Source organism: Melitaea cinxia, chromosome 18 (assembly GCF_905220565.1).
Source record: "Melitaea cinxia chromosome 18, ilMelCinx1.1, whole genome shotgun sequence".
Classification (NCBI taxonomy): Eukaryota; Metazoa; Arthropoda; class Insecta; order Lepidoptera; family Nymphalidae; genus Melitaea; species Melitaea cinxia.
Window position 1 is genome coordinate 12,452,118 of NC_059411.1, and position 26,582 is coordinate 12,478,699.

Consider the following 26,582-nt stretch of genomic DNA (forward strand, 5'->3'; position numbering starts at 1 on the left):
TAGAAAGGGGTACTAAGTTTTTGCTTTACGTATTAATATGTAGATTCTGATATCACAGATAATTGGAAGAACAACAATTCAATAACACGTTGTAAAGGAAATGCATAACGATATAGAACATCAGTCGTACTAAAAAGAACATGCATTATTGTAACTTGCTAGCTGTGCCCGCGACTTCATTCGCGTAGAATTTAACAAAATAGTCATGGTTCAGTTCACAGAGTTATAAAATTAAAAAAAAATCTAATAGAAAATTAGCCTAGGCTAAACTTAATTTCATCAGCTATCTGCCAGTGAATGTTCCGTCAAAATCGGTCCAGCTGTTTTTGAGATTAGCCGGAACAAACAGACCGACAAACGAAACTTTCAAAAAATATTATTTTGGTATACGTACCGTGTATACATACATATGATTTAGGTAAAAAAGTGGTTATTTTAATATAAAAAACAGACAGTCCAATTTTATTTATTTCTATAGAATGATATAAATATATCAATTGTGTTCTATTTTTAAAAGGTTTTGCGGTAATTTTGTCAAAATTAACCTGTCTAGGGAATAAGTTTTCTATACAAATGTCGCAAAGAATGACTGTGACTACTAACTAGCATGGAATTTCAAATATGATTAATTTTTTTTACTGGTAGATAATAAAAAAAAATCGCGGTTGGATATCCCAAATACCGATCAGTAGAAAGGTTTCCGGAGTGGACTAAAAGCTAATCGCTTCAATAATTGAATTCAGCGAGTCATTCATCACTCTCGCTCGAGAGTTCTTGACACTCTCATTCGATCACTCTACACTGAACATATATTATCGATACTGATCTGTAACGTGTTTTTGTGACTGAATTTTGTTTTAATTTGATTTTAGGCATATAAAAAAATAATAAATAAATTTAATTTTTTAATTTTATTAAATAAATAAAAATATTTCACAATATTACTTAGTCAAGTAAACGTATCGCTCGCTCGCTTCAGACAATCGCAGGCCACTGATGGACGTAGGCCTCTCCAAGTTCGCGTTAAACTTCTCGGTTCTCCGCAGTCCTCATTCAGCCTTTACCTGTGATTTTACGTATATCGTCGGTCCATCAGTTCCACACTGGGTTTGCCAACACACAATCTCAACTGCAGAACTCGTATGCTCCAACGGCTGACGTCAAAATTCTGCAATAGTGACCAGCCCATTGCCACATTAAATTGCTTATTCTACAGGCTAATTTACTGAGTTAGGGCACAGCAGAAATTCTCCTGCTCAAAATCTGGAGCAGCTCAACTTAGGAAGCACCTCATCCTTACTGAAGATCATAACTAAATATACTGCTTTCAAGCGGTGTTCTGTTCCTGTGGTGAATAAGGTGACCAGAGCTCCTAATAGAGTATTGGGGGTAGGATCGACAACGCGCTTGCGGTACTTTTGATGTTACAGATTTCTACAAGTTACGGTAATCGCATACCGCAAGGTGGGCCGTATGCTTTTTTGCCGACCTAGTTATACATAAAAAATATATAAAATAGCCTGTGTCGATTACTTTTCTTCCTTCGCGGATGGTCTTATTTTTTGGTCTTATCTTTGAGAGTAAGTAAACGTATGAAGTAATTTAATATTTGTTGCGTTTGGTTTTTTTTTGTTTTTGTTTCATATTATATACTGAATTTTTTTTTTTCTTTATTAGGTATAGAAAAATCTTATTATTTCTCAGTAGGCTGTATCTCTATCATTTTACTAAAATGGTGACTTTCTTTGTTTGTTTTGATTGCTATTGAAACTTAACGCGAGAATAACTGAGTTATACGTATACGTGTAACTTTTTAATTTTCTTTTTAAAGTATGTCTTATTGTTATCAGCTATCTGTCACATAAGGTACTGATAAACTTTATTAGTAGCAGGAAAAACATGTCACCTCAACCACTTAACTACAACTGTTGGATTTATAGATTGCGATTAGAAATGTCTACCCTAAAACCCTTCTTGGCAGTCGGAAAAATAGCCATCAGTATTAGTGATCTAAAGACATCAACCTGCTGTGTGGCAGTAAGAATATAACCACCCCCTCTCTTCCCGTGGATGTTGTAAGAGGCGACTAAGGGATAACGCAGTTCCTCTACCACCTCGGAACTTAAAAAACCCGACCGATGGCGGGATAACCATGCAACTGCTGGCTTTGAAATACACAGGCCGAAGACGGGTAGCTGCGTCTTCGGTGCGACAAAGCCAGCCCTGCGTTCACCAACCCGCCTGCCCAGCGTGGTGACTATGGGCAACACACATGAGTTCACAACATTTTTGGAGCAAACTTGTGGAGGCTATGTCCAGCATTGGACGGCGATAGGCTGAAGTGAATGTCCAGAAACAATAAGTAAGATAAAAAGATTTACAGCTCGCTTAGACAGATTTACTCTTTCTAGTATAAGAAAGAACGACCATTACGTCTACGAACATGATATTTTTCACAGTCGAACAATTTTACCAATTTACGAAGAGCAATGAAATCATACACTCAATAAAGCCCCTTCCAAGTTATGATGAAATTCGATTTGTTGATTTCGAAACTTAACTGTCCATGCCTTTAGGGGTGTCACCTATAATTTTTTTCTCGTGATTTTTAAAACTCTGATATTTGTAAATAAAATTGATTTAAAATCAACCGTAAAATGATATAAGATTGTGATAATATTTGGTGGTGGTTTACGCTTAGCGGTCACCATCACTAATAAAAAAAAACTGCAAGTACAAGCTGCTTGAATACAACTGTATCTCTCTAGAGTAAAAGAAGGAACAAGAAGAAGGGTACTTTTAATCAATTATTTACCTAGACTAAAAAATACTACAATGAAATTATTAGTTTTCGAAAGGTTACCTACAAACATGAAAATGTGATATAAGCAGAGGCAAGTCTCGGCTATACTGAAATATATTTGTTCGGTCAAATGGCTTTGTCCCGTTTGCTCAGTTGGGTTTGTCGATAACTCACCAAATATCGATAGCTACGTGTAAAGCTTATGTAATTGATCAAACGTTGGATAATATTAGTATTCGAGTCCGAAGAGAAAACAGACAATTTTTTTTGCTTTATTGTAAATTAATGCAAGAAATTAAAATGTGTGTGTTTGTGTCTATCTATCTATCTATTGGCTTCTTAAGTTCTCTAAGCTTAAAGCATTTAAAAGCACGCGCCATTATGACAATTTAAACGGGCAATTATTGTATATGTATATATATTATGTTCAGGTTATATATATGTATATGCCTATATATCTTTGGAACGGCTCCAACGATTTTCATAAAATTTAGTATGCAACGGGTTTCGGGGGTAATAAATCGATCTAGCTAGGATTCATTTTTAGAAAATGTTTTATCCGTGTTTTCGGACAATGAAAAACTGATTTAATATCATTATAATACGAAGATGAATTTCGCCACCGTTGACAAGATAATAATAATAGCTCAGGTGGGAAATTGGGTGGTCTCGAAACCAGAAAACCCCGGTTCGAATTCTCCATTGCGATTATATTCCGATCTATATTTAAATCAGTCAGTCAGTCAGTCAGTTTAGCCTATTGCAGTCCTCTGCTGGACATAGGCCTCCCCAAGTTCGCGCCAGACATCCCGATTTTCCGAAATCCTCATCCAGCCTACAACAAGACAGGACACATTGCTCGAAGTCTTTTGTCTTAAAGCATTATATTTATATTTAAATATAATTTCCAAAAAACACGATTTACCAAAAATAATGAATAATAAATAAATAAATAATAAACGCTTCACACTCAACGGCCCCCAGTATGATTTTCTCCTGTGTCGGAGGTCCGGAAACACACACAATATACAAGCACAAACGCCCAGACCACGACAAACATCTATATGGCCAATAAAAATGTCTTTGAAAAAATGGCCAGCACAATAGCCAGTGCTGTGGCCGCTGCGCCAATGCGTCGTCAAAATAAACGTAAAATTTTCTGGCTTTTAACCTTAACTTCTAATTGTACTAAAATATTCAATCAATATCAACAAATCGCCTTTTGTAAAAACAGCACCTCACGTAGAAAAATCCTTGTCGGTGTATTTTCGAGTAGAAGTTATTTGCGTCGATCCAAATAAATACTCTCCGAGTGAATGGAGAACGCCTCCTTGTGTTTCATTCATCACTTGGTTCCCAATTATTTCGAGCGTAAACATTTCGTATTCCAACGACGTTCGTGTCACCCAAAAACCACAACGTAAAATTTAATGAAACTCAGTACAGTTCATAAATTATAATTTGGGACAGTGTAGGAAAAAAACAATGGTTTTTATCTTTGGAAATACAATAAACAAGATTTTTTTAAGCGAGTAAATGGAGATTCTAGCTGATTCTTTTCTGCAGAATTTACATTTTCTATATCGACTATGGTTGATGTGTAACAACTGCTAAATCGGTGGCAGTTTCAAATTGATCGTAATTATTAAGACCGTAATTAGTTTATCAAACACAAATATTATTATAATTTGTAAAATTATTATAATGAAACAACTTTTTAGCATTTTATCGCGGTTTATTCGATTTTTTTAAATGCCGGACGTTTCGGATACTTTCCAGCAACTATGGTCACGGGAGGTCAATTCTCCGTGAACATGGTTGCGATAAAATGCGAAAACGTTTGTGGCGACATCTATCGCGTGATAGATCAACTGACTCGACAACAACCGTAGGGGGCGCAGTAGCCCACCAGACACAACACCCGTCTGGTCGGAGGATCCTCCCTTTTCGATGGCGGACGTGATTCTTTACACCACGTTCCTTTCACTACCAAACTGGTGACCCCGAGCATGAACATCAGCGCAGCCTTCGCAAGCTACGTCATCATGACGTCATCATCATTTGACCCCGAGCATGAACATCAGCGCAACCTTCATCGTCATCATCACTTCCTCAAGCTTTCAAGCAGCGAGAAGCATCCAGCATCTACGGCTTCAGCCAGCCAGCATCTACGGCTACTACGGGTATCCTGACCACCAGCATGCAGCGGACGCGCATTCCTGGTCATCGCCCACAGCCTTCTCAGCGACTTTGGCATAGCACACTGTACTTCGGCCGGTCAGCAAGCAGAGACGAACTTCTCTCCTGGTCGACGCAGCAGCCAGCCACTACGCAGTACTGCATCACTCCGACTCACTGGAGCATATGTAGCATCACCGCAGACAGTTCCGACTCACCGTGAACTATGCGGCATCTGGTTCCGACTCACTGGAACTTTCCACTGGCCCGGCAAGCATCACAAGATGAATGGACGACTTAACCTGCTATCGACCTCCGGTCTCGGAGGGGAGTGATGTGGCGACATCTATCGCGCGAAATACGAACGTCGACAAACTACGTAATTAGAGAAAACTGACGTATGCTACATCGCGCTATCAGAGTTTTCAAAGTCAATAAGTATATATACAAGATCCCGACAACAACCGTTGGGGCGCTAGCCCACCAGACACAACACCCGTCTGGTCGGAGGATCCTCCCTTTTCGATGGCGGACGTGATTCTTCACAGTACGTTTCACACGCATCCCCAAACGTTGTTTCATTATTATGAGTGAAATTCGCGTAAACATTAGAAAAAAATATGTAAAATGATGATTCGTAGTGCTTTTGAAGCCTATTTGAATAAATTAAATTGCGATTTTTATTTTGTCATATTTTACGCGTTAAATCTAAAAAAACAAGTCATTGTCCTTGGGAATATTCCTTTTCGTTTTGGGTACGTTTTTAAATGAGATCACGTTAAAAAAAACACGTCGTATATCAGTTTTTACATGTATTTTTATTCTGAACGTGTCGTAAAACTCAGCAGAGGAAAATATTACCTCTCGGCGGTTTCCACTGTTACTCCTTGCTCAGTCTATTACGCCGTAGCGGCGGTTCATTACGTGCGAAGTAAAGGGCGGGTGAGTCGCTTGCTAAACAGGTAAATGAGCGTAGAATTATATATTATATGATTAACTTGAAATGGTATAAGTTTAATAGTTCAGATTCATAAATAAATACTCTAGGTATCTACAACTTATAGTAAATCCTAATAGTTTTTCAAGCAATATGTTTTATAAATTATATTTAAAACGAGCTATTTACAGCGTTTGTTCTTGATCACTTTGAGTTCACTATATATTTTGGCACAATTGCAAACGCCATGCCGACAAGTACTCTCAAGTAACCATGAAAGCTTAAAAAAATAGATATATGTTCTACCTCTTTTCAATGTGTCTTTATAATATTTACAAAAAAAAAACAATGTTCAACCGTTACATAACACACATTTAAACATAGAATACACATAGTTCGCGCTTGACTTAGCCAGAATCAAATCATTTATCCGAGGCTCAATCAGGCGGAAGCAGCGGCGCTCGTCCTCAGCTGAAGGATCACAGGAATGGCTTTAGTGTTACGTTTCACGCTTGTATTATTTTGGAAAAATACTGAATATTTATAAAGATTCGTTTTGATTGTTCGTGAATTGAGTAAGAGCTGTATTTGCAATTTTATTGAACGGGCAGCTGCTTTGCCACTGGGATTTGTATTTCGGTGATAAAATTTTAAAACGTTATTTTCATAAAGGCGCGGCTATCCAAAGTATGAGAGCAAAAAGCGTAGGATATCATATATTTAATCACAACGTCTGTGTCTGCAAAAAATTTCTTTTGAGTTTATGTGACAGATTATACATACCAGTTTAATATCATTAGATATAAAACGGATATGTAAATTAGTCTGTAATTTATTAAAAAAAAATACAAAACTTCATCATCATCATCATTACAGCCTATACAGTCCACTGCTGGACATAGGCCTCCACAAGTTTACTTCAAAAATAACGTGAACTCATGTGTTTTGCCCATAGTCACCACGCTGGGCAGGCGGGTTGGTGACCGCAGTACTGGCTTTGTCGCACCGAAGACGCTGCTGCCCGTCTTCGGCCTGTGTATTTCAAAGCCAGCAGTTGGATGGTTATCCCGCCATCGGTCGGCTTCTTAAGTTCCAAGATGGTTGTGGAACCTTGTTATCCCTTAGTCGCCTCTTACGACACCCACGGGAAGAAAGGGGGTGGCTAAATTCTTTAGTGCCGTAGCCACACAGCAAATTCATTTAAGTTACATAAAATATGTCGGGTACAGACATTAATACGGTTGGAAAACGAAGCGCAACGAGTCATTCGGAAGTTGGCCGCACTGTCACACAATTCGAAAACACGCAAGATCAAAAAAAGTGTAACAAAATATTAAAATGAAGATTATAGCAGTGACGGTATAGTTTCATTTTTCGACTACTGTACTATACGTAATGACACTGTCTTCGACAAAAATATAAGAAATTATTAATATTACGCTGGTAACACAAAATTTTCCATAATTATGTTTTAATGTCGATACTGGCAACTTCGTCGGCGAGTCCACAGATGTTACTACCAACTCCTAGTTTTATGTAGCCATCGATACCAAAACTTTTTCCCCACGAATTTTTGGCAATATAATAGGGAACTTCTGCAGTCAAATCGTAGCCCACCAGCTCCACTGCATGATTCAGGTCCATGGGGCTCCCGCTGCAATGGTATTGAATGACGCCACCGAGGTAGTTCTGCCACGTCAGTGCGTTCACGGCCACTGTTACTGGACCATGGGTCGCTATCATCTCAAGAATCTTCTCTTCTGATCCGATCATGTCGTCGCAGGTAAACGTCTTAACTCGCACACCCGTTGCGTTATCATTCTTCTTACAGGCGCCGCTAGTTAACTGCAGAGGATAATCTTTATCCAACTGAACTGCTGTATTGGTTATCCAATCCCAAGCGAGCCAATCTAGAAGAAGGCAGATATCTCCACCCAAACAAACGCTGTTTCCAAGGCCAGCGCAGTCGATTACTTCCTGCACACTGAGAGTGTTAAGCTTGCCAGTGTTGATGGCGGACATGGCTTCCATGGTGCCTATGGTGCTAAACGCCCAGCATGCTCCACAGCGACCCTGATCTCGTACTGGACCTATCACGCCTTTCTCCCTCCAATCAACACGTTGTGGAAGAACAGCTCTCTTCTTTCTAATATAATTAGCAGAACTAGAATCACTTTTATCATCATATTTATAATTCTTGTCGTGTCGTTTCCAACTCTGTCTTAACTTCCGATTACGATTGTGATGAGGTTTCTCATCGGACAAGTGGATTTCATGAAACTCGTCTTTCGACATATCTGATAATTTTGTTAGGCCATATTTGGCTCTAAGATGGATTGGGCCTCGAGATGCTGCGTTTAATGTATCTATCTCTTGAACTGATGCACAAAAGTGTTCCAGCCTCGTTTCATATTCCACGGGATTATTCTTATACGACTTATTAAACTTTTCTATATAACTATCGAACATAGGTCGTAATTCCTCCTTATTTTTCGTCCTCGGATATGTAAGAGGTATAGCAACAAATAACAAGCTCAGTAACGCAAACGCAAGAAAACAATACAAAACTTATTATGGATCAAATGAAGAATGGTAAGTTGAATATTACAAATTACTTTTGGTCGTGTGCGTTACATTTTTATTTAATGATCAATAACTTAATAATTCTACTTTTATACAGTTACCTATACACAAGACTATAAGACATGACGATCGTTCTGGTGTAACTGTGCGTGTGCCGTGTTGGCTGCGCCTAAACACCGACGGTCGCAGGTTCGATCAATTTTCGGTTCGATTCCCGCACGAAATGAATATTTCTGTTTATACATACAAATATTTATTTCGGGTCTGGTTGTTAGTCCTTGTGAGTCCCTCTACCGTGCGTCGGGGAGCACGTTAAGCTGTCGGTCCCGTTTGCTATCGTGTACACCTGCAGGGCTATTCTGTAAATAACAATTTCGATATCGATCTTCACCTGAGTGACAGCGCTCACTTCGAAAGCGAACTCACTTCACCTTGGTTTGGAATTCTGTAAACATTCCGTACGCACAAGCGATGTGAAGTGAGTGTCGAATCGAAGAGCGGCAATTTAGAGCTGTGTTTATTTTATCGATATTCTTTTCTTATGACTTTATTTTAGAATATGTGCATGAAGTCAAGTGTCGAATCAAGTGTCGAATTGTGATGTGTGAAGCGGTAAATCCCCTTACAGAATACCGAATTCATACTATTAAATGTCAACGTTCTCACGCAACAGGGTTCGACTCGTCGCCGCACTCACAAGTGTGGCGCTACGGGACTGTCGAGTTTTAATGAATACGAATTTGATATCTCACCGCGGATTCCGCTGTCGAGACACGAAAATGTTCTTACAGAATAGTACTACTGATAGCGATCGTTACTCATAGTAGGGAATATATCCGTCAACATGCAGTAGGGCGCAGTGCCCGCAGTAATGTGTCGTGGATGATCCTTCTCCTACATGAGGAAAGTGGCCTATGCCCAGCAGTGGGATATTACAGGTTAAAGTGCAAGCGCTATAAGACATTATTTTAATACCATAGATTGCATTGTTCACATGATGAGAGTAATAAATATTTGTCTGCCTATCTCTATCTACGTCTAGGTTACACGTACGGAGACAGACAAAAATATTCAAGAAATTTAAGGTTTTAACACTAAAATATACATTTATTATATACCACCTACATAGTTTTTTTAATTCTAACCCTCTATGGTTGCCTGGATAAAATCGCTACCGAGCGATGAGGCATTGTGCAATATTCTTTTTATTTCACAATTCTGTATTAAATTACTCTTTGTGTAGAGTACAATAAATTTTTTCTTCAAAAAAGTGTGTGTGTACGTTATGTACACACATAAGAAGTTATACTTCATTGACCAGCTAACTTCACGTTGCTAACTCCGTCGTTGACTAGCTAACTTCAGGGTGACAGTTTTTTGTGACGGTGTGCGCGCGCATCGTAAAAATTTACTCTCATCATTTTTCCCTAACGTGCCAAAAGAAGTATAACTTCAAAAAAAATGCCATAGACTAACTAAGAAATCTCGAAAAACTAATTTTTAACTATAATATTTTTTTTAACGTTTAACAGTAAGTGTAATAAAACGTAAAATAAATAATAGTGTTTGCTGGCAAACGAAAAAAAACCAATTAAATTACATCGACAAGTAATACAACGTAGGTAGACGAAAAAATAGTCAAGTAAATACGCATTATCAAAGATTACTCCAAAAGTTGTAATCAGATCTCGATGAAATTTAAATGTGACCACATGATAAACATCGGCTTTCCATTAAATTAAAAATTATCTAAATCGGTACACCCAGTAAAAAGTTATGCGGATTTTCGAGGGTTTCCCTCGATTTCTCTGAAATCCCATCATCAGATCCTGGTTTCCTTATCATTGTACCAAACTTAGGATATCTCCTTTCTAGATTTCAGATCCAGGAAACCAGGATTTGATAACACAATTATTTCATTATCAAAGATCTTTACGCAAACTAAAATTATTATCTGAATAAAGACTTTTTTCCTAATGTACATAAAATATGACACAACAAAAAGATAATTGTTTTTCACGAGCCTTTTTATTAAAGAAAATTCTCATTAAAAGCTTATTAAACGACAGAGGAGCACTTAATATAAGGAAAGTTGATATTAATTGGGCTGCGAGAAATGGAAATACGCCACGACGTTGAGACGCTTGACGAATATAAATAGCTGGGGAAATGAGAAGTGTTGGCACCACAGTAAGCGAACAACGATAACCAGAAGATATTATATAGGTACATATATAGATATTTTATACATATATCCTGTAGGAAAAAAAAAGTTATATAGTGGTAGATAATTAATACCATTGAAGTAAAACACAGAAAGAAATATCCTGCTTAAAATCTGGCCTCTTGGACTGCGTACCTTTTTACTAAAATAACTACCTTTCTGCTAAGTGATTTCTGTGCTATAAGAAATTGGTGATATCATAAATTATGTTTACTTGTGTCATCATTGCCCACTGAAACCCACAGTAGACCGAGTACTCTGAGACGATGAGTGAGAAAGATCTACCTCATTCCGACATATATATACTGCACATAAGCTAGGAGAAACTTTAACAGCAGAAGTGAAAAGACTACTTGGGGCTGTTTCGCCTAACAAAGGTTAACAGTTAACAAATGAAAATAACACATAAATAAAGTGAAGTACGATAGCGAAAAAGAATCATATATCAAAACTTTTATCTGCTGAATCCCAATCATACGTATAATCCCAATCGTACGTATAATAGCTTTAAAAACAACTGGATAAACTGGTCCCAACTCATTTTTAGTGTTTTAAGATATTCCTGTGTGTGTGGTGAATATTATAAAGAACTATTATTGGAGTAATAAGAATAAAAAAGCTGTTGTTTTATCTCAGGTGTGGTTTTTAATTTTTACATTTCTTTTTTCATCCACGAAAGTTTTAAGACTTAATTGTGCCTTACGGTAATAAAATAATATTTGTTTCATACAAATTATTACTTACTATCATTACAAAACAAATTCGATAAAATCTAAGAATAAAACTCATAAAAACTGCAAGTTATCTATACGTCTAAGTGACGTTTAATATTTTAGTAACTTTTATGCGAACTCGATATAAATCTCTGGAACGCCCCTAATTTTATTTCTTTCGCACATAAATCTGGATACATTTCCAATATCAGGAGAAATCTTCACCCATTCATAAGCAAGAGCCACGGGCAGCATGAGAGCGAGTTTAGTTGATTATTGCGACAAAAGTTATAATAACTTTACGAACTCACTCGTTCGAGTTAAAAGCGGATAGCGGATAGGATATAATTTTTTTTTCTTACTTATTATTTGAACTTTTTACAGTAGTTTTTACTGTAAACTTTGTACATGAAACTTTCCACTTTTAGTCGTATAATAGTGAATTGTCTGTAGTTAATTACTGACGTCTCTACTAAATTAAACAGAATTAAAATAGCCTGTAATCCCTAATCGCTAATCTTATATATATAATTCTCGTGTCACAATATTAGTTACAATACTCCTCCGAAACGGCAGGACCAATTTTTATAAAATTTTCTGTGCATATCGGGTAGGTTTAGGAATCGGCCAACATCTATTTTTCATACCTATAAGTTATAAAGGGGAGGGGGTTTAAGGGGGTTAATAATATATATGGGAAAACAACGTTTGCGGGGTCAGCTAGTAATATTATAAATGTGAATGTAAGTTTGTTTATTACGCTTTCACGCGAAAACTACTTAACCGATCATCATAAAACTTAGTACACATATTCTTGGAGGTATTAGAAGAAGCATAGGATACTTTTTCATACAAAAAAATTCAGTACAAATGTAGCCGTAGGTACACGCTAGTGTTTTTATAATTGTTATGCTGAGTAAGTTTCTAATAGGAACTTTCGTAACACTATATCAAAACGGTCCTCAGATGTTATATACTCGTATTAAATAGTTACTACAGTTTTTATGTTATAATCCGCATTGTCTTTTTCATTATTTTAATTTCAATTTGTAAAGGATCGTGACTACCTTACACTCAATAGTCGCCAGTCAGTCAGTTAGTTCAGCCTATTGCAGTCCACTGCTGGACATAGGCCTCCCCAAGTTCGCGCCATACATCCCGGTTTTCCGCAATCCTCATCCAGCCTACAACGGCAATCTTACATAGATCGTCGGTCCAACGGGCCGGAGGACGTCCCACACTGCGTTTGCCAAGACGCGGTCTCCACTCCAGGACCCGTCTGCTCCAACGGCCATCGGTCCTGCGACACAGATGACTAGCCCACTGCCACTTCAACTTGCTAATTCTATGGGCTATGTTGGTTACTTTCGTTCTCTCGTGGATAGTCTCATTTCTAATTCTATATTTGAGAGAAACCCCAAGCATAGCCCGTTCCATTGCACGTTGAGCGACTTTAAACTTATCAACCAGTCCCTTCGTCAGTGTCCACGCCTCGGTTCCGTATATTAACACAGGCAGGACGCATTGCTCGAAGACTTTTGTCTTCAAGCATTGCGGAATCTTCGAAGTGAAGACTTGACGAAGCCTGCCAAATGCGGCCCAGCCCAACCGAATCCTCCTATCGGCCTCCCTCTCGAAGTTATTGCGGCCTAGTTGGATAGTATGGGCTAGGTAAATATAATGCTGAACAACTTCGAGGAGGGTACCATCGACCAAGACTGGTCTCGGTATGACTTGGTTGTTTTGTCCAAGTTCATACCGAGACCGACACGTCGGGAGGTCGTTTAGGCCGGCCAGCATTTGGCCTAGCTCAACCAACGTCTCCGCAAAGATGACGATATCATCCGTGAAACGAAAGTAAGAGATGTATTCGCCGTTGACGATGATGCCCCCCAACCCAAGGTCTTTAAGACATCCTCCAGGACAGTGGTGAACAGTTTCGGTGATATAATATTTCCCTGTCTTACCCCACTCAGTAGTTACCAACATACTTTAAAATATAGTCTCGTATTTAAATTTACATAAAAACTTTCGGCCACGAAATGAGGAACATTCTCTTCTACGCTACAAAAATAACAATTAGATGAACTGTCCTTCTTTATTATTGATTCAAATTTCTTCAGAAGAACGTGACCATGCTCCACGGCCATCAAATTTTATTTCATTTTTTGGAGTTTACTCCTTAAGACTGTACTGTGTGGCTACCGTACTAAAGAATATAGCCACCCCCTCTCTTCCTGTAGGTGTCGTAAGAGGCGACTAAGGGATAACACAGTTCCACTACCACCTTGGAACTTAAAAAGCCGACCGGTGGCGGGATAACCATTTAACTGCTGGCTTTGAAATACACAGGCCGAAGACGGGCAGCAGCGTCTTCGGTGCGACAAAGCCAGTACTGCGGTCACCAACCCGCCTGCCCAGCGTAGTGACTATGGGCAAAACACATGAGTTCACGTTATTTTTGGCGTTAACTTGTGGAGGCCTATATCCAGCAGTGGACTGTATAGGCTGTAATAATGATGACTCCTTAAGAATCGATTTTTATATAAGGCCGCCGGTATGAAAAAAAAACGAGGAGTAAACTCTCCTGAACAAATGACCTCGGTACGTTTTTGTGCGTCATCTATCGGAACCCTATTGGATTCCTATGATGGCGTTACGATGTTTTCTAATAATGTCATCATTTGATTCGTTTATTAACCACTTGATATGGTATTTATCTTTTTCTTAGACTATTAAGCATTTTCTGTGCCTATTTAGACACTCGATCTGAAGGAGTAAACTCCAGTCGTGCGTTAGAGCTGACACACACACTATTTTGTTAATTTCTTTAAAGTAATTTTTGACAAGTGATATTTTTCTTTACCAATATTTTTAATCCTTATAAGTTCTTAAATCACACCTATCAACTGAACAAAATCAGTTTACACGGAACGTTTATTCCAGTTATCTCTAACGTTGTAGATTTTTATGAAGGGTTCAGTGGCGCTCGAACCAATTTACGATGCAATTTGTTACGTAGGGAACCGGCACGTGTAATAACTGAGAGATAAGTTTATTTGGAAAAATTATTTTGTAAAATGTAGAAAATTGTTAACAAGATAACGAAGATACGGCGATCCCAATTAGAGGAGTTTCAATGTATATTGTACTGGATGTACAGTCAGAGGAACCAATACACAAAAATTAAACACTTAAAGTTTCGCTTCTCCTTAATACAGATAGCTCAGCTACCTAGCTAGAAGTAGAGATCATACTTAGTAATTACTTTCAAATTACATCTAGAAACTAATTGTTCCTTTTTTGTTACTTGTTACTTGAATATGTTGTGTAAATACGGAAATAACCAATATATATAAAAATATATATAAAAGTTTTGACTTGAGGATTAATTAGAAGATACCCTACAAAAATATCTTATATATAAAATTCTCGTGTCACAATGTTAGTTAAAATACTCCTCCGAAACGGGTTGACAAATTTTTATGAAATTTTGTATGCATATCGGGTTGGTCTGAGAATCGGCCAACATCCATTTTTCATACCCCTAAGTTATAAGGAGGCTTAAGGTATTAATAACATATATAGCAAAACAACATTTGCGGGGTCAGCTAGTATTCATATATAAACATATACGTAACAACCACGCTGTTTGTCTACGGATAAGCAAGTAAATATTACCCTTATTATCTAGGCACAATGAAGAGACTTAAAAGGACATACAGCAAGACAAGAAAAATGTATTTGTACAAGTTATTATAGCGAAAAACGAAGCCGCGACCAATGGCGTTTAAAGTATATTTATTACTCAATTAGTCATGTAAACATCTTCAAGTACATTTTTCATGTAGAAAGATAGTGTGAAACATTAATGTATTTTATATGAACTACTAAATTATTTTTGTATTAAAATATTAATTTAATATGTAACGTTCAACAGAAAACCTTTTATATTATCTGTGTCTCATTTTGTTTCCATTTCAAAAATAAAATAGAAATAATAAACCCGTGACATAAAAACATACCGCTGAGAAACATTTGCTCTACATTGAATGTATGAATTAAAAAAAAAATAATCTATATTTTTTTCGCACATCTCGCTGACGTACGTTTCCGTCTAGAGGCGCCTCGGAGGCATTGTCAGCCTCAGCCTCTCATCAACCCCGGCGCTTGGGCCAGTGATTAAGAGGCACGGTGTAAGCGATTATTCAAACCATTGAATCATAATAACAGTGCAGTGTTATTTTTAATTACGAATACATTTTAAGCATTATAATTTTTAATTTTTATGTGTAATATTGAGATAACTATTTGTATTTTTCTCTAGGTTTTTAAAGTATATGTATGTCTGTGTCATGTGTGTAAAATTAACAAAATATTGCTTGTCTGTATTGACAATGATTGAATTTTATATTTAATCTATGGTCTGTCTGTATTGTTATCTATATTTATAAAAATGAATATTTGTCTGTATGTCCTTTATAGAATTGTAAACTATGCTTTTGATCATATCATGATTTTTAGCAAAGTATTGTGCATGAGCCTACAAAGCTTTCTGAGTTGGTACGACCAAAAAATAAAAATAAAGCGTAGCAACGCGCGCAGAGTACAGCTAGTTCGGTTTATTAAAGACATTTAATTCAAAGCCAAATTCCAATAAATGAACAAGTAAGCACTTTTAAATTTAATGCGTTTGTCATTAAACTATAAATATATTAATAATAGGAGGTAAATAAGTTCTACTATTAAGTGTTAAACATCTTCTACTTCTTCAGGATTAATGGCTTGAACGTCAATGTGCGCATTAACACGTAGTTCGAGGATCTCTTTCACATTGTTTAATGTTACTATGTAAAAAAAATGACATCGTTCATATTTAATTTACCAATATTCTATTAAGGTTGAATTCTCGACCGCACCGTACAATCTCAATTATGTCTTTTCTATTCGTATGGCATTGGCAAAATAATTTATGCTCTGACCAGGCGAATTTCTTGCCGTAGTGTTTTTTTCGAACATATCATTTCATTTATTCATTATACAAACCTTGTTCTGATAATAGCAAAAATAAAAAAAATACCCGATTTCGTGCAGTCGTTCGGAAGCTGTGTATTTTGACGATTCATTTTGATGTATACAGCAGATTTAATATATAGACTGATACAACCAAAAGACAAACAACAAATAATTGAATCAAATATATAACTTTCACATAGAAAATTGTAATAAGATATTCTGTTATATGAGTTACTAGCTGTGCTCGCAACTTCGTCTGCGTGCAATTTAAAAAAAATATTATTCAGTTCGCACAGTTATAAAGTAAATAAATTTCAAAAATAAAAATAGCCTAAGTTAGTTCCCTAGCCTAGTTCCTTACTACACCAGCTGAGTTCCCGTCATAATCAGTCCAGCTGTTTCAGAAATTAGCCGGAATAAACAGACAAATAGACAAACAGACAGACAAAGTTGTAAAAAATGTTAATTTGGTATATGTACCGTGTTTACATCCATATGCGTTTAGTTAAATGCGGTTATTTCATATTACAAACAGAGAGTCCAATTTTATTTATTTGTGTAGATTATTATGAAAGAGGAAAACAATCCGTATTTCTGTACTATAATAACGTCTATCGGATTTGTGAAAATTATTTAAATTGATGGCTTCAGATGAATGCAGTAGCGAAGTTTTCCAATTGAGACGCTTTGAAGGAACAATGGACTTTCTACAATTGTTCGCGATAGTAACTTTATTATAGTCTTATTATTCGTGTTACGGAAATATTTTAATTGCTTATTTAAAATTATTAAATAATAATCTAATAAATACAAATGTGAGTAATTATTCATAATTGCCTTTATGATTATAAATTACCGAACTTTTCTTTTTTTTACGTCTTTTTTACTCTGTCTGTGCTAATTTTATTTGTCTGAATTACTTTTTTCACGCACATATACTTAAAAGTCATAAACATAATACTAACTTTGCCGTAGTTGGGTAAAATAAATAGTTCAGAGGACAAGAAAATGAGTTATTTTTATAATTTTAAAATGAATAAACTGTCCGACTTCCATGACTATAACTTCAAAGCAGTCTATTTTATTTTCTTATTAAAATGTTCACCGTAGTGAATAACAAAATGAATGGTTTCAGTCGACACTGCAGTGTCACGTAGAAGTCGAAAGTTTTCCAATTAAAACGCCCTAATGGGTCTTTAATAATGACGCTCACTTTGGAAGAACTTGCAAAAAGTTCCCGGACTTACAAAATATTTTCTTAACTATTACATTTAATAAAACAAATTTTTGAATACGGCATAAAGTCACGAGAGAAATAAAATCATAAATAATGATATTTATGTTAGAGATAGCCTCAGAATTTCGGCCAAAACTGTTCTACGGATTACTTCAAATGTAGTTTTTTTTACTTTTCTGTCTCTTTAAAATCTCTGTAAAACTCTTTAAGAGATAAGGTCCATCTTTGAACTTTGTTATTATGTTATTTTTCTAGATGTATTTTTGAGTGAAATAAAGTATATAATATATCTGCGTAAGGATCTCATCACTTCAGCCTATCGCAGTCCACTGCTGGACATATACCTCTACAAGTTCACACCAAAAATGGCGTGAGCTCATGTGTGTTGCCCATAGTCACCACGCTGGGCAGGCGGGTTGGTGACCGCAGGGCTGGCTTTGTTGCACCCAAGACGCTGCTGCCCGTCTCCGGCCTGTGTATTTCAAAGCCAGCAGGTGGGTGGTTATCCCGCTATCGGTCGACTTCATAAGTTCCAAGGTGGTAGTGGAACTTTGTTATCCCTTAGTCGCCTCTTACGACACCCACGGGAAGAGAGGGGTGTCTGTATTCTTTATTGCCATAGCCACACAGTTTAATCACTATCACCAGAAAATTAAAATAAATATTTTTTACATCGAACAGGACGCATCAGGCAAATGCATGGCGACTCAAAAACACCTCGTGAAGGAGTGCCCTGAAATGCTGGCCATTTCGACCTGGACTGGGCAAGTGCCACGGCGACCGCCGCTGCCGCCCAACGCGCGACTCTCTCAGCTAATGGCACTTGGCTCCAGGCGGGAACCTGGTCATGTTGTTTGGATGCTTGCTAAATCGGACGCCGAAATGAAGTAAGTATATTCGACAATTGATACGAGTATGGTCCGCCTAATGATTACCGGTTACCGTAACCAATTCCTGCAACACAAAAATATTGTTGACCGCATATCCGTTACAACAAAGCGCATCGCCAAGTACCTATAAGGTTATATCTATAAGGTATATTATTTCCCTAGTTGAACTTTTCACGATTTCGGAGAAGATATTTCCTGCTGTACTATCTCAAGAAAAGTCTTTTCCTAATTAAAACTTAATAGAAGCTTTTTTTTATCAGGATTTCCTTATAATTTAAGTCGGAACATTTTTACCGCAATGCCTAACATTAGACCTCAACAATCCCTTAGGCCAAACAACTAACAATTAGGTTTGCACATTTAAGTCCTCTAAAAAACCTAAAGATCCTACGAGAAATGACAACGCACTTGGGAACTGGGTGAGCAAATACGGATCAAATCGAACTGAGCCGTCCATTGAATAAATCCATCTTTTCCAAAAAAAAAAAATTAAACATCCGTTACCCCTATGCCGGAAAGGCCGTCAATCAGACGATATATTAAAAATAAAGCCTGGAAACCTCAATAAAATTTTACAAAAGAATATCTTTTATAAAAGGTCCTACAGAAGGGTCGTATTATGAAAAGTCACTTCGTACTTGTTCCTGACCCTTTTCTGTAGTAAAGTGTGTGACACGTTACTCGTACTATACGATATCTAAGAAAATATGAAACCGGATAATATTTCGATGACATAACTTATATATGATATAATAAATGTAAGTACAGACTGTATACATATTTATTAACATACAAGCTGACGGACAGTCAAGCACGTGACGTTTAAATATTTGCTATTTTTTTTTTTTTTTTTTTAATTCTACGCAATGTTCTAAATTATTATTCTATACAAGTCTTATAGAAATTATTATAAAATTATAAAAAAGGCTAACAAAATCGCTAAAAGCATTCTCAAGTTATACCAATTTTATGTATCTATATGTATGTATGTAGGTACATATAACTTTTTATAAAATATTTTAACTATTTTATAAGTACCTAGTAATTTACAGAGTTCGTTAAAAGAAATACATTGAAAAATATTTGTACAAACTTGTTGAAAAAAAAGGTTATCACGTTTCATTTCAATGTAACATGAACCTCACACATCGGATATTTCGATATGTAATACGTTCACATATTTATCTCATTTTTCGGATTCAGATCGGTACGAAAGTTACACGTGTTACTTTCATAGTCATATTTATCTCATTTTTCGGATTTTCAGATCGGTACGAAAGTTACACGTGTTACTTTTATAGTCAGGTCTTGATATGAAAAAAATTAACTTTTGTGAAATGTATATTGTTCATATACAGTTCAATTTTTCATCTAAAAAGCCTTGGCAAAAGCAATATCTTTAAGTACACATACTACTTTTTATATCCAAAGTAATATTATTATGATTAGACTATAACTTTATTAAGTAACTTTAATTAAAAATTATTTATTTTACTTAGTACGCGCACTCTTCTCAAGGTTAAAATTTAAAAATGTATAAAAAATAAACAGTTCATATTCTGTACAATACGCTTATGATTGAAATTGGCATAAAACAATCTATCGCGCAATGATTGTGCGATAATCATCTATATTTCTAATATGGTTACGTTATGTACAAAGTAACAAAAATGCATTCTACTTTTAATTCGTATGAAGTCTTTTTCCTAATAACTATGATAATAATCGTGTATATTTGGTATTACAAAGCAATTTAACTTGTTTGTTATCAAGAATGTACAACCCGTTATTTATGTTTTTTTTATCTCCATTAGCACTATAATCCTTATGACGTACGCGTTAAGAGTCAAATTCCGATACGGATTGTACCACAGCGTTGTTTTTCTCGGTTTCTTATTTTCGACCGAAGTGATTTTTTTATGAAACTGCTTGGTTATGTTTTGTTTTCGAAGTTTCAACGACTGTTCTTCTTCTTATCTTAGTATTTTATACATAAAGTCATTTCATTCTATCGTTCACTATCAAAGTTTATCGATTATGACATCTCATTAAAGATACATCACTAAAAGATTCCTATTTTATTTTATTATTTTAAATAAAATATCTATTTTTGTTTTCTACGCGAATAAAGCTACAGACAACTGCTAGTATGTTATATATGTTCTCTAAAATGCGACATTCATTCAAAAATTGAAAACAATCTCTGGGGTATTTCTCAAAGATACTGTTTTTGCTAGTTTTCGAGAGCGAGCATTTAGTTTTCTATGATCGCTATTCAGGATTTTTGTATAAAAAACGATATTTTTCATAATGTGCCTCTCATAGGAATTTCTATCTCATAGAATGTTATCTTGAAGAGTATTAATTATTTTTTTGTTCTTGCTATTCGTCCAAAGCATTATTATTAACCTCGTTTCATTTAAGTATCAATATAACATGAATCAACATACTTAATTTATCGCATAATAAAAAATCGATACCTGTTACCTATATCGCTAAATCAAATTCAATTAAATTTGCAAGATTTAGTATCATATTGTAGTTGTAAGAACATAATATTAAGACAATTATAAATGAGGGGATATCCTCGTCTTTACGAGGTACACATAGGTATTTTCTATAATTCGTTAATTATTTGCTCCATCTTAGACCACATTTTCACTTATCATCAGGTGAGCCTATTATTGTATAAAAAAAAAACGTTATTCTCATTGGGGTGGTGTTACTTGGATGTGTTATGTATTTATTGTACGTCCGTTCCCAATATCGCTTAATATCTCTCTCATTAACCTAAAAAACACAAACTTCAATTTGTCGTGTAATAATTATGAATTAGAAAACCAATTGATACTTACATTATATACTAATCTCTCAGCCCTCGGTCCTTGAGAATATAACTTACTGTCAACGGTTGTTACGATCACAAAAATCTGTCTATACTAATAAATGGAGAGCCAGATTTTTGTTCGATTATACTGCGAAAACTACTGAACAATCGGAATAATACTTATACTATAAGATGCAGCGTGTTTCAGAGAAGGTTTTAGTATATGATATGTTGGTGATTACTTATCGTGTAATAAGATATGGACGGCCTGAAGTCGCTAGTATAGCATAAAAAGTTTATGTGTTTGTTATTGCGGGTTTGGCGGCTATATTCCCTGCTATAAGTAGCGATCGCTGTCAGGTGCCTACGATATCAACCGCGACCGATAGCATTACGTCCTCTCCGAGGCAAGATCAGAAGACCTGCGAGGAGAGAAAGACATTGAGTGACCCAGACCGAAAATAAATATTTGTACCACTACAAATATCCATTCAGAATAAAATGTAACGCCTTTTTGCAAACATATCGGTTTTTATATAATATAAAACCTCTTCCTGACACGATAATTTATTTAAATTGAATATCTGTATATATAAAGAGCCTAAACACTAAATCTTTGATCTCAAGATTACCAAAAACTAAAATTCCCTGTACCGCAGCCGAAGCTATAGAGAATCATTTACAATTAAAGTTATATGACTATGCCCTTCCGTGGAATATACCTACGTCCAGCGTAACCAATTAAAACTTTTAAGCGAAGAGTCCAATACAATATTAATCTAGGTATGTTTAATTATTTATTTATGTTATATGTATATTTTTATATGAATATTTATGTATCTTTTGTATATTGAGTTATTTGAAATCAATTTACTTTATATACGAGTATTGTATATGATACGAAGTTTTGAATAATTAATTAGTTTTCATACTTTATTGTTTATTTTCTCTGTTTTTTTTTTACGCTGTCTGTAAGAAATCACTACTATAAAGCATTTGCACTTTTTTACCACGCTTTTATTAGCTTGGGTTGTATGTATGTATGTAATGGAATCTTTGAGCATAATTTTCACAAATTTCCAGAAGTTTGATTAATTTGAAACTTTGCACACGTATCAAGGACCGTTGACAATGCAATAATTCAATAACAGTTTCCCAATATCCTTATTAGGACCGCCAAGATTACTAAATTCTTTCGTGAATCCTCTGTAAGGAAGTAAGAGAGATAAAGCTAGCGCGCGATCTGCGCATGCCATGTCCGCAAATAATTAATTAAAAAAACGAACTAAAAAATAAAAAATAAACTATAGTTTAAAAAAACTAAAAAAAAAAACGCTCTTATGGCTAATCTAACTTAAAAGTAGAAAATGATTTTTAATTACAAAGAGTTTATTATATTATAGTAGGTAGTAGTAGATCGAACAATCAATCATAATTAATGACTTCAAAATAAAATTATAATAAAATTTAAGTTATTAAGAGAATAATTCGATTCAGAGTAAAAAGCGTGGGGTGCTTGATATATTTAAATGTCAATTATTCTACTTGCAACTATCAGTGTGCGGAGGTTATAAAAACATAGTAAAGAGTTATGAAAATATAGTAAAATGCACCCCACGTTTTTACCCCAGTCGGGCTGCTCCTTATTTTGAGCTTCACATACTTTTATGTGACTTACAACCTATCTATAAACTTGTGTTTCAATGAAATGCGTCTTCCCCTACTTCAGTATAAAATTTATAATAAAAGGGTTTCTTAAGAAAATATTAACAATTTAACCTTTTTATTCCGTAAATTAATCTAGAACATAATATAAAACAGTACTAACCGTAGAAACGAAGCAACAATACTAACCAGTCAGACATAAAGATAGAGGAATAAAGGTAATAAGGAATACAATAGATATTCACACTAAATGTGATTAAAACTTTATATATTACAAGACATCTAGTGACAGAAATATGAATTGAATATTTACTGGTAGCTAGATAATTTCATATAATATATCCGCCAACCCGCATTGAAGCAGCGAGGTGGATTAAGCTCTGATCCTTCTCCTGCATGGAGAAAGACGCCTATGGCCAGTAGTGGGATAATAAAGGCTGAATGCGTAAAAAGATACGTACTTTTAAAATTAAAAAAAAAACTGTATCTGCATCAAACGAATAAATAAAACCTAAAAAGTTTATAACAAGACGTGTAATATCACGCTAAAGAGAAGATTATTAAAAAAAATAAAGCTTTTTTGATTTAAAATCCAGACATGTTTCCCTTATTGTTTCATTGTAATCTTTCTAAGTGCTATAGAATAGAAACAGTTCAGCTCCAGAGGTTGAATAGCTTTGGTCTCCTGGGCATACATCTCAGATTCGAGTATCGTATTCAATGCTATTGCGAAATTCACTGGAAATAATTTAGATGTATCGAAGAATAGTAGCCTCTAGTTTTCTTACCTTCGTGATTTCAGAAGCAAATAATATAACTTTTTTAGTCCCAGAAAACTATTTATCCAACCGATGTAATGTACCTACTTTTGTTTTTTTTTTATTTATTTACTTGTCGTTGTATATATTTATTATGTTTAGTGAATTGTAATAATAGATATATTGTGGTGATGTGTATATTCTTATCATTTACTTATAATATTTACCGTTATTAGTTTTGCAATTGTAGTTCGTTTGCTTCACCTACGTTTAAATTAATTTCTATTGTTCGAGTATTACGATGAAACCTAAAAAGGTTTTCCATTTACGAATAACGTACATATGAAAATTGGGGTTTTACTTAGTTATAAAAGGTCATGACATCACAACATTGTGCTCAATTTTATTTGTCTGTCTCCTTCATCGAGACCCGATATCCCTCGTCAAAAGACGTTAACTTCCTTGCGAGCCATCATACATCGGCCGAAAGATGTAGGTTTAACGGTGGCAAATTCATTTGTACCATTAAAGAACATGTTACTAAAATATCGACATGAAACCCGGGAATATAAGATGTTTTATATTAAGACAATAAAATTTAGAACGAAGTGCACAAAATTTTCATCGTCCATATTTTTTATATCTCCTTTCTTGCTTTAAAAATATGAGCACATATATATATTGATACATACTTTGTATGTAAATATCTTATCAAATGAAAGTTTTAGTTTTGAAGATTATCGCTGTAACATTCTTCTCTATACGTTTCTTTTAAAATTAGGTAAAAGTTAGAATAAAGTATAGTGTTCAAATATAGCTCGTAAACATTTTACATTATTATAAATAATAAGAACGGAATCATGCCATAGTCCAACAGAAAATTGATACGAAAAAGCTGTTGGATCTCTAATTGTATCAAAGAGCCCGATTTTAACAGCTCGCGTTTCTTTACTCGGCTTTCTTATAAGGATTGAAGTGTCCCTCTGTTGATTTAGCATGCGATGCATTTATAGGTCTTCTGTGGATAAACGTGTTCTGATCTTCTTTTGCCGGTTATTTAAAACAAGATAACATAGGTAATATTCTCATTGATTTTAGTCATGATTCCATTTGATTGACGTAAATCATCGTTTTTTCAATTCGATCATAGTAAAGGATTATAACTTTTAAAATATCCAAAATTATTCTTTACCCATTCCCGAGGTAATGCGATCTCATCTCATTATTTATAATAATTGGGTAGAAACATCGTCCTTGCAATACGAGGCGATCGTTTCTAAGGGAGGGTGTACCTCACCCCAACGATGCTAGTCACGACCCTGTTACAGAACCTTTATGATATTCATCCAGTTCCTTGTTAATCTTATTACGTTTATAATTTCATCATCGCTGATTGCGATATTTCATATTCAACAGGTTAGATATGATTTGTGCGTCTCGTTTGCGGGTTTCGGGATTTAGTACAATTGTTGTTTCCAATTTCAGTTAGACGCACTGATATATTTAGTTTTTCGTTAGTCTTAGTGATGTAAGTTTCTCTATCAAGGACATTCTTCAAAAACATAAATAATGTTGGTCGAAGTATTTATTTGGAAATAAATAAAATATTTTTTGTGTGATATTACTTTTGAAATCATTTATTTTAATACGCTTCAGCCTGTAATATCCCACTACTGGGCATAGGCCTCTTTCTCCATGTAGGAGAAGGATCAGAACTTAATCCACCACGCTGCTCCAATACGGGTTGGCGGATATATTCCCTACTATGAGTAACGATCGCTATCAGGTGTACATGATAATAACCGGGACCGACGGCTTAACGTGCTCTCCGAGGCACGGTGGGAAGACCCACAAAGACTGCACAAACACCTAGACCACGACAAACACCTGTATGGCTAATACAAATGTTTGTCATAATTTATTTTAATAATTGGGTTTAAATCATAACTGTCATTGGCTTTTACATTATCGTAAGATTACAAGATACCACTGTATTTTTACTCTGCTTTCTTACCCCGGGACTTTGAATCGATTCCCGCCTCGAGTCTGGGTGTGATTATTGTATTTATGTAAGTTATTATTAGTTGCTTACCTGAACAGCGATCGCGTGCGAATGTTATAGATAGTTATATGTTATATATACTTAATGTTATATACACTTAATGTTATATATACTTAATGCTATATATACTTATCATTTATTTATTTACTTGACTTTAAGGCGGATTTCTTTAAGATATATAAAACGTTGTAGATTATTTGCACAGCCTTATTAAAAACAAAAATAGTTACACGGATTTAAAGTAATAAAAAAAAATACTTTTTACTGCTTCGTTAAAATGAATCGTCACACGGTGTTCTCAAATAATTTTATTTTTAAATCATTTTAATTTAAAAATGTTTTTTTTTTTAATAATTTGAACTGTAAACTGCGTCAACCCTAAATGTCGACAAGTGAGTGTGTGGCCACTTAAGCTCTGCGTGCTCTGCAGGATTACCCTGTCTAGACGTATCTGGACGGCTGTATGAAATAGTTCCATAGACTGTGTTATGGCGATGTCATCAACTAGTTCTAGTTATGAAATGAAATGAAAACATTTATTTCGTCATAAGGTGATATACACACTTAACGAAAGTCAAAATAATGTCATTTACAAAAATAATAATACAAATAAATAAAAAAAAATCTCGACAATAATAAAAGAAAGTTAAGGTAGCAAAAAAAATCAAACAATAAAATAAAAAAAAATT

The 26,582-nt window shown here is 35.2% G+C and overlaps 1 protein-coding gene across 1 annotated transcript in view; it reads left to right on the forward strand.

Annotated features, from left to right (window-relative positions):
* Positions 1-26,582, forward strand: part of LOC123662344 — a 111,851-nt gene that overhangs the window by 60,584 nt on the left and 24,685 nt on the right. The window contains exon 4 of the mRNA XM_045597197.1: positions 18,373-18,578. Within this exon, the coding sequence (XP_045453153.1) occupies positions 18,373-18,578 (206 nt within the window). The remainder of the gene's footprint in view (positions 1-18,372; positions 18,579-26,582) is intronic.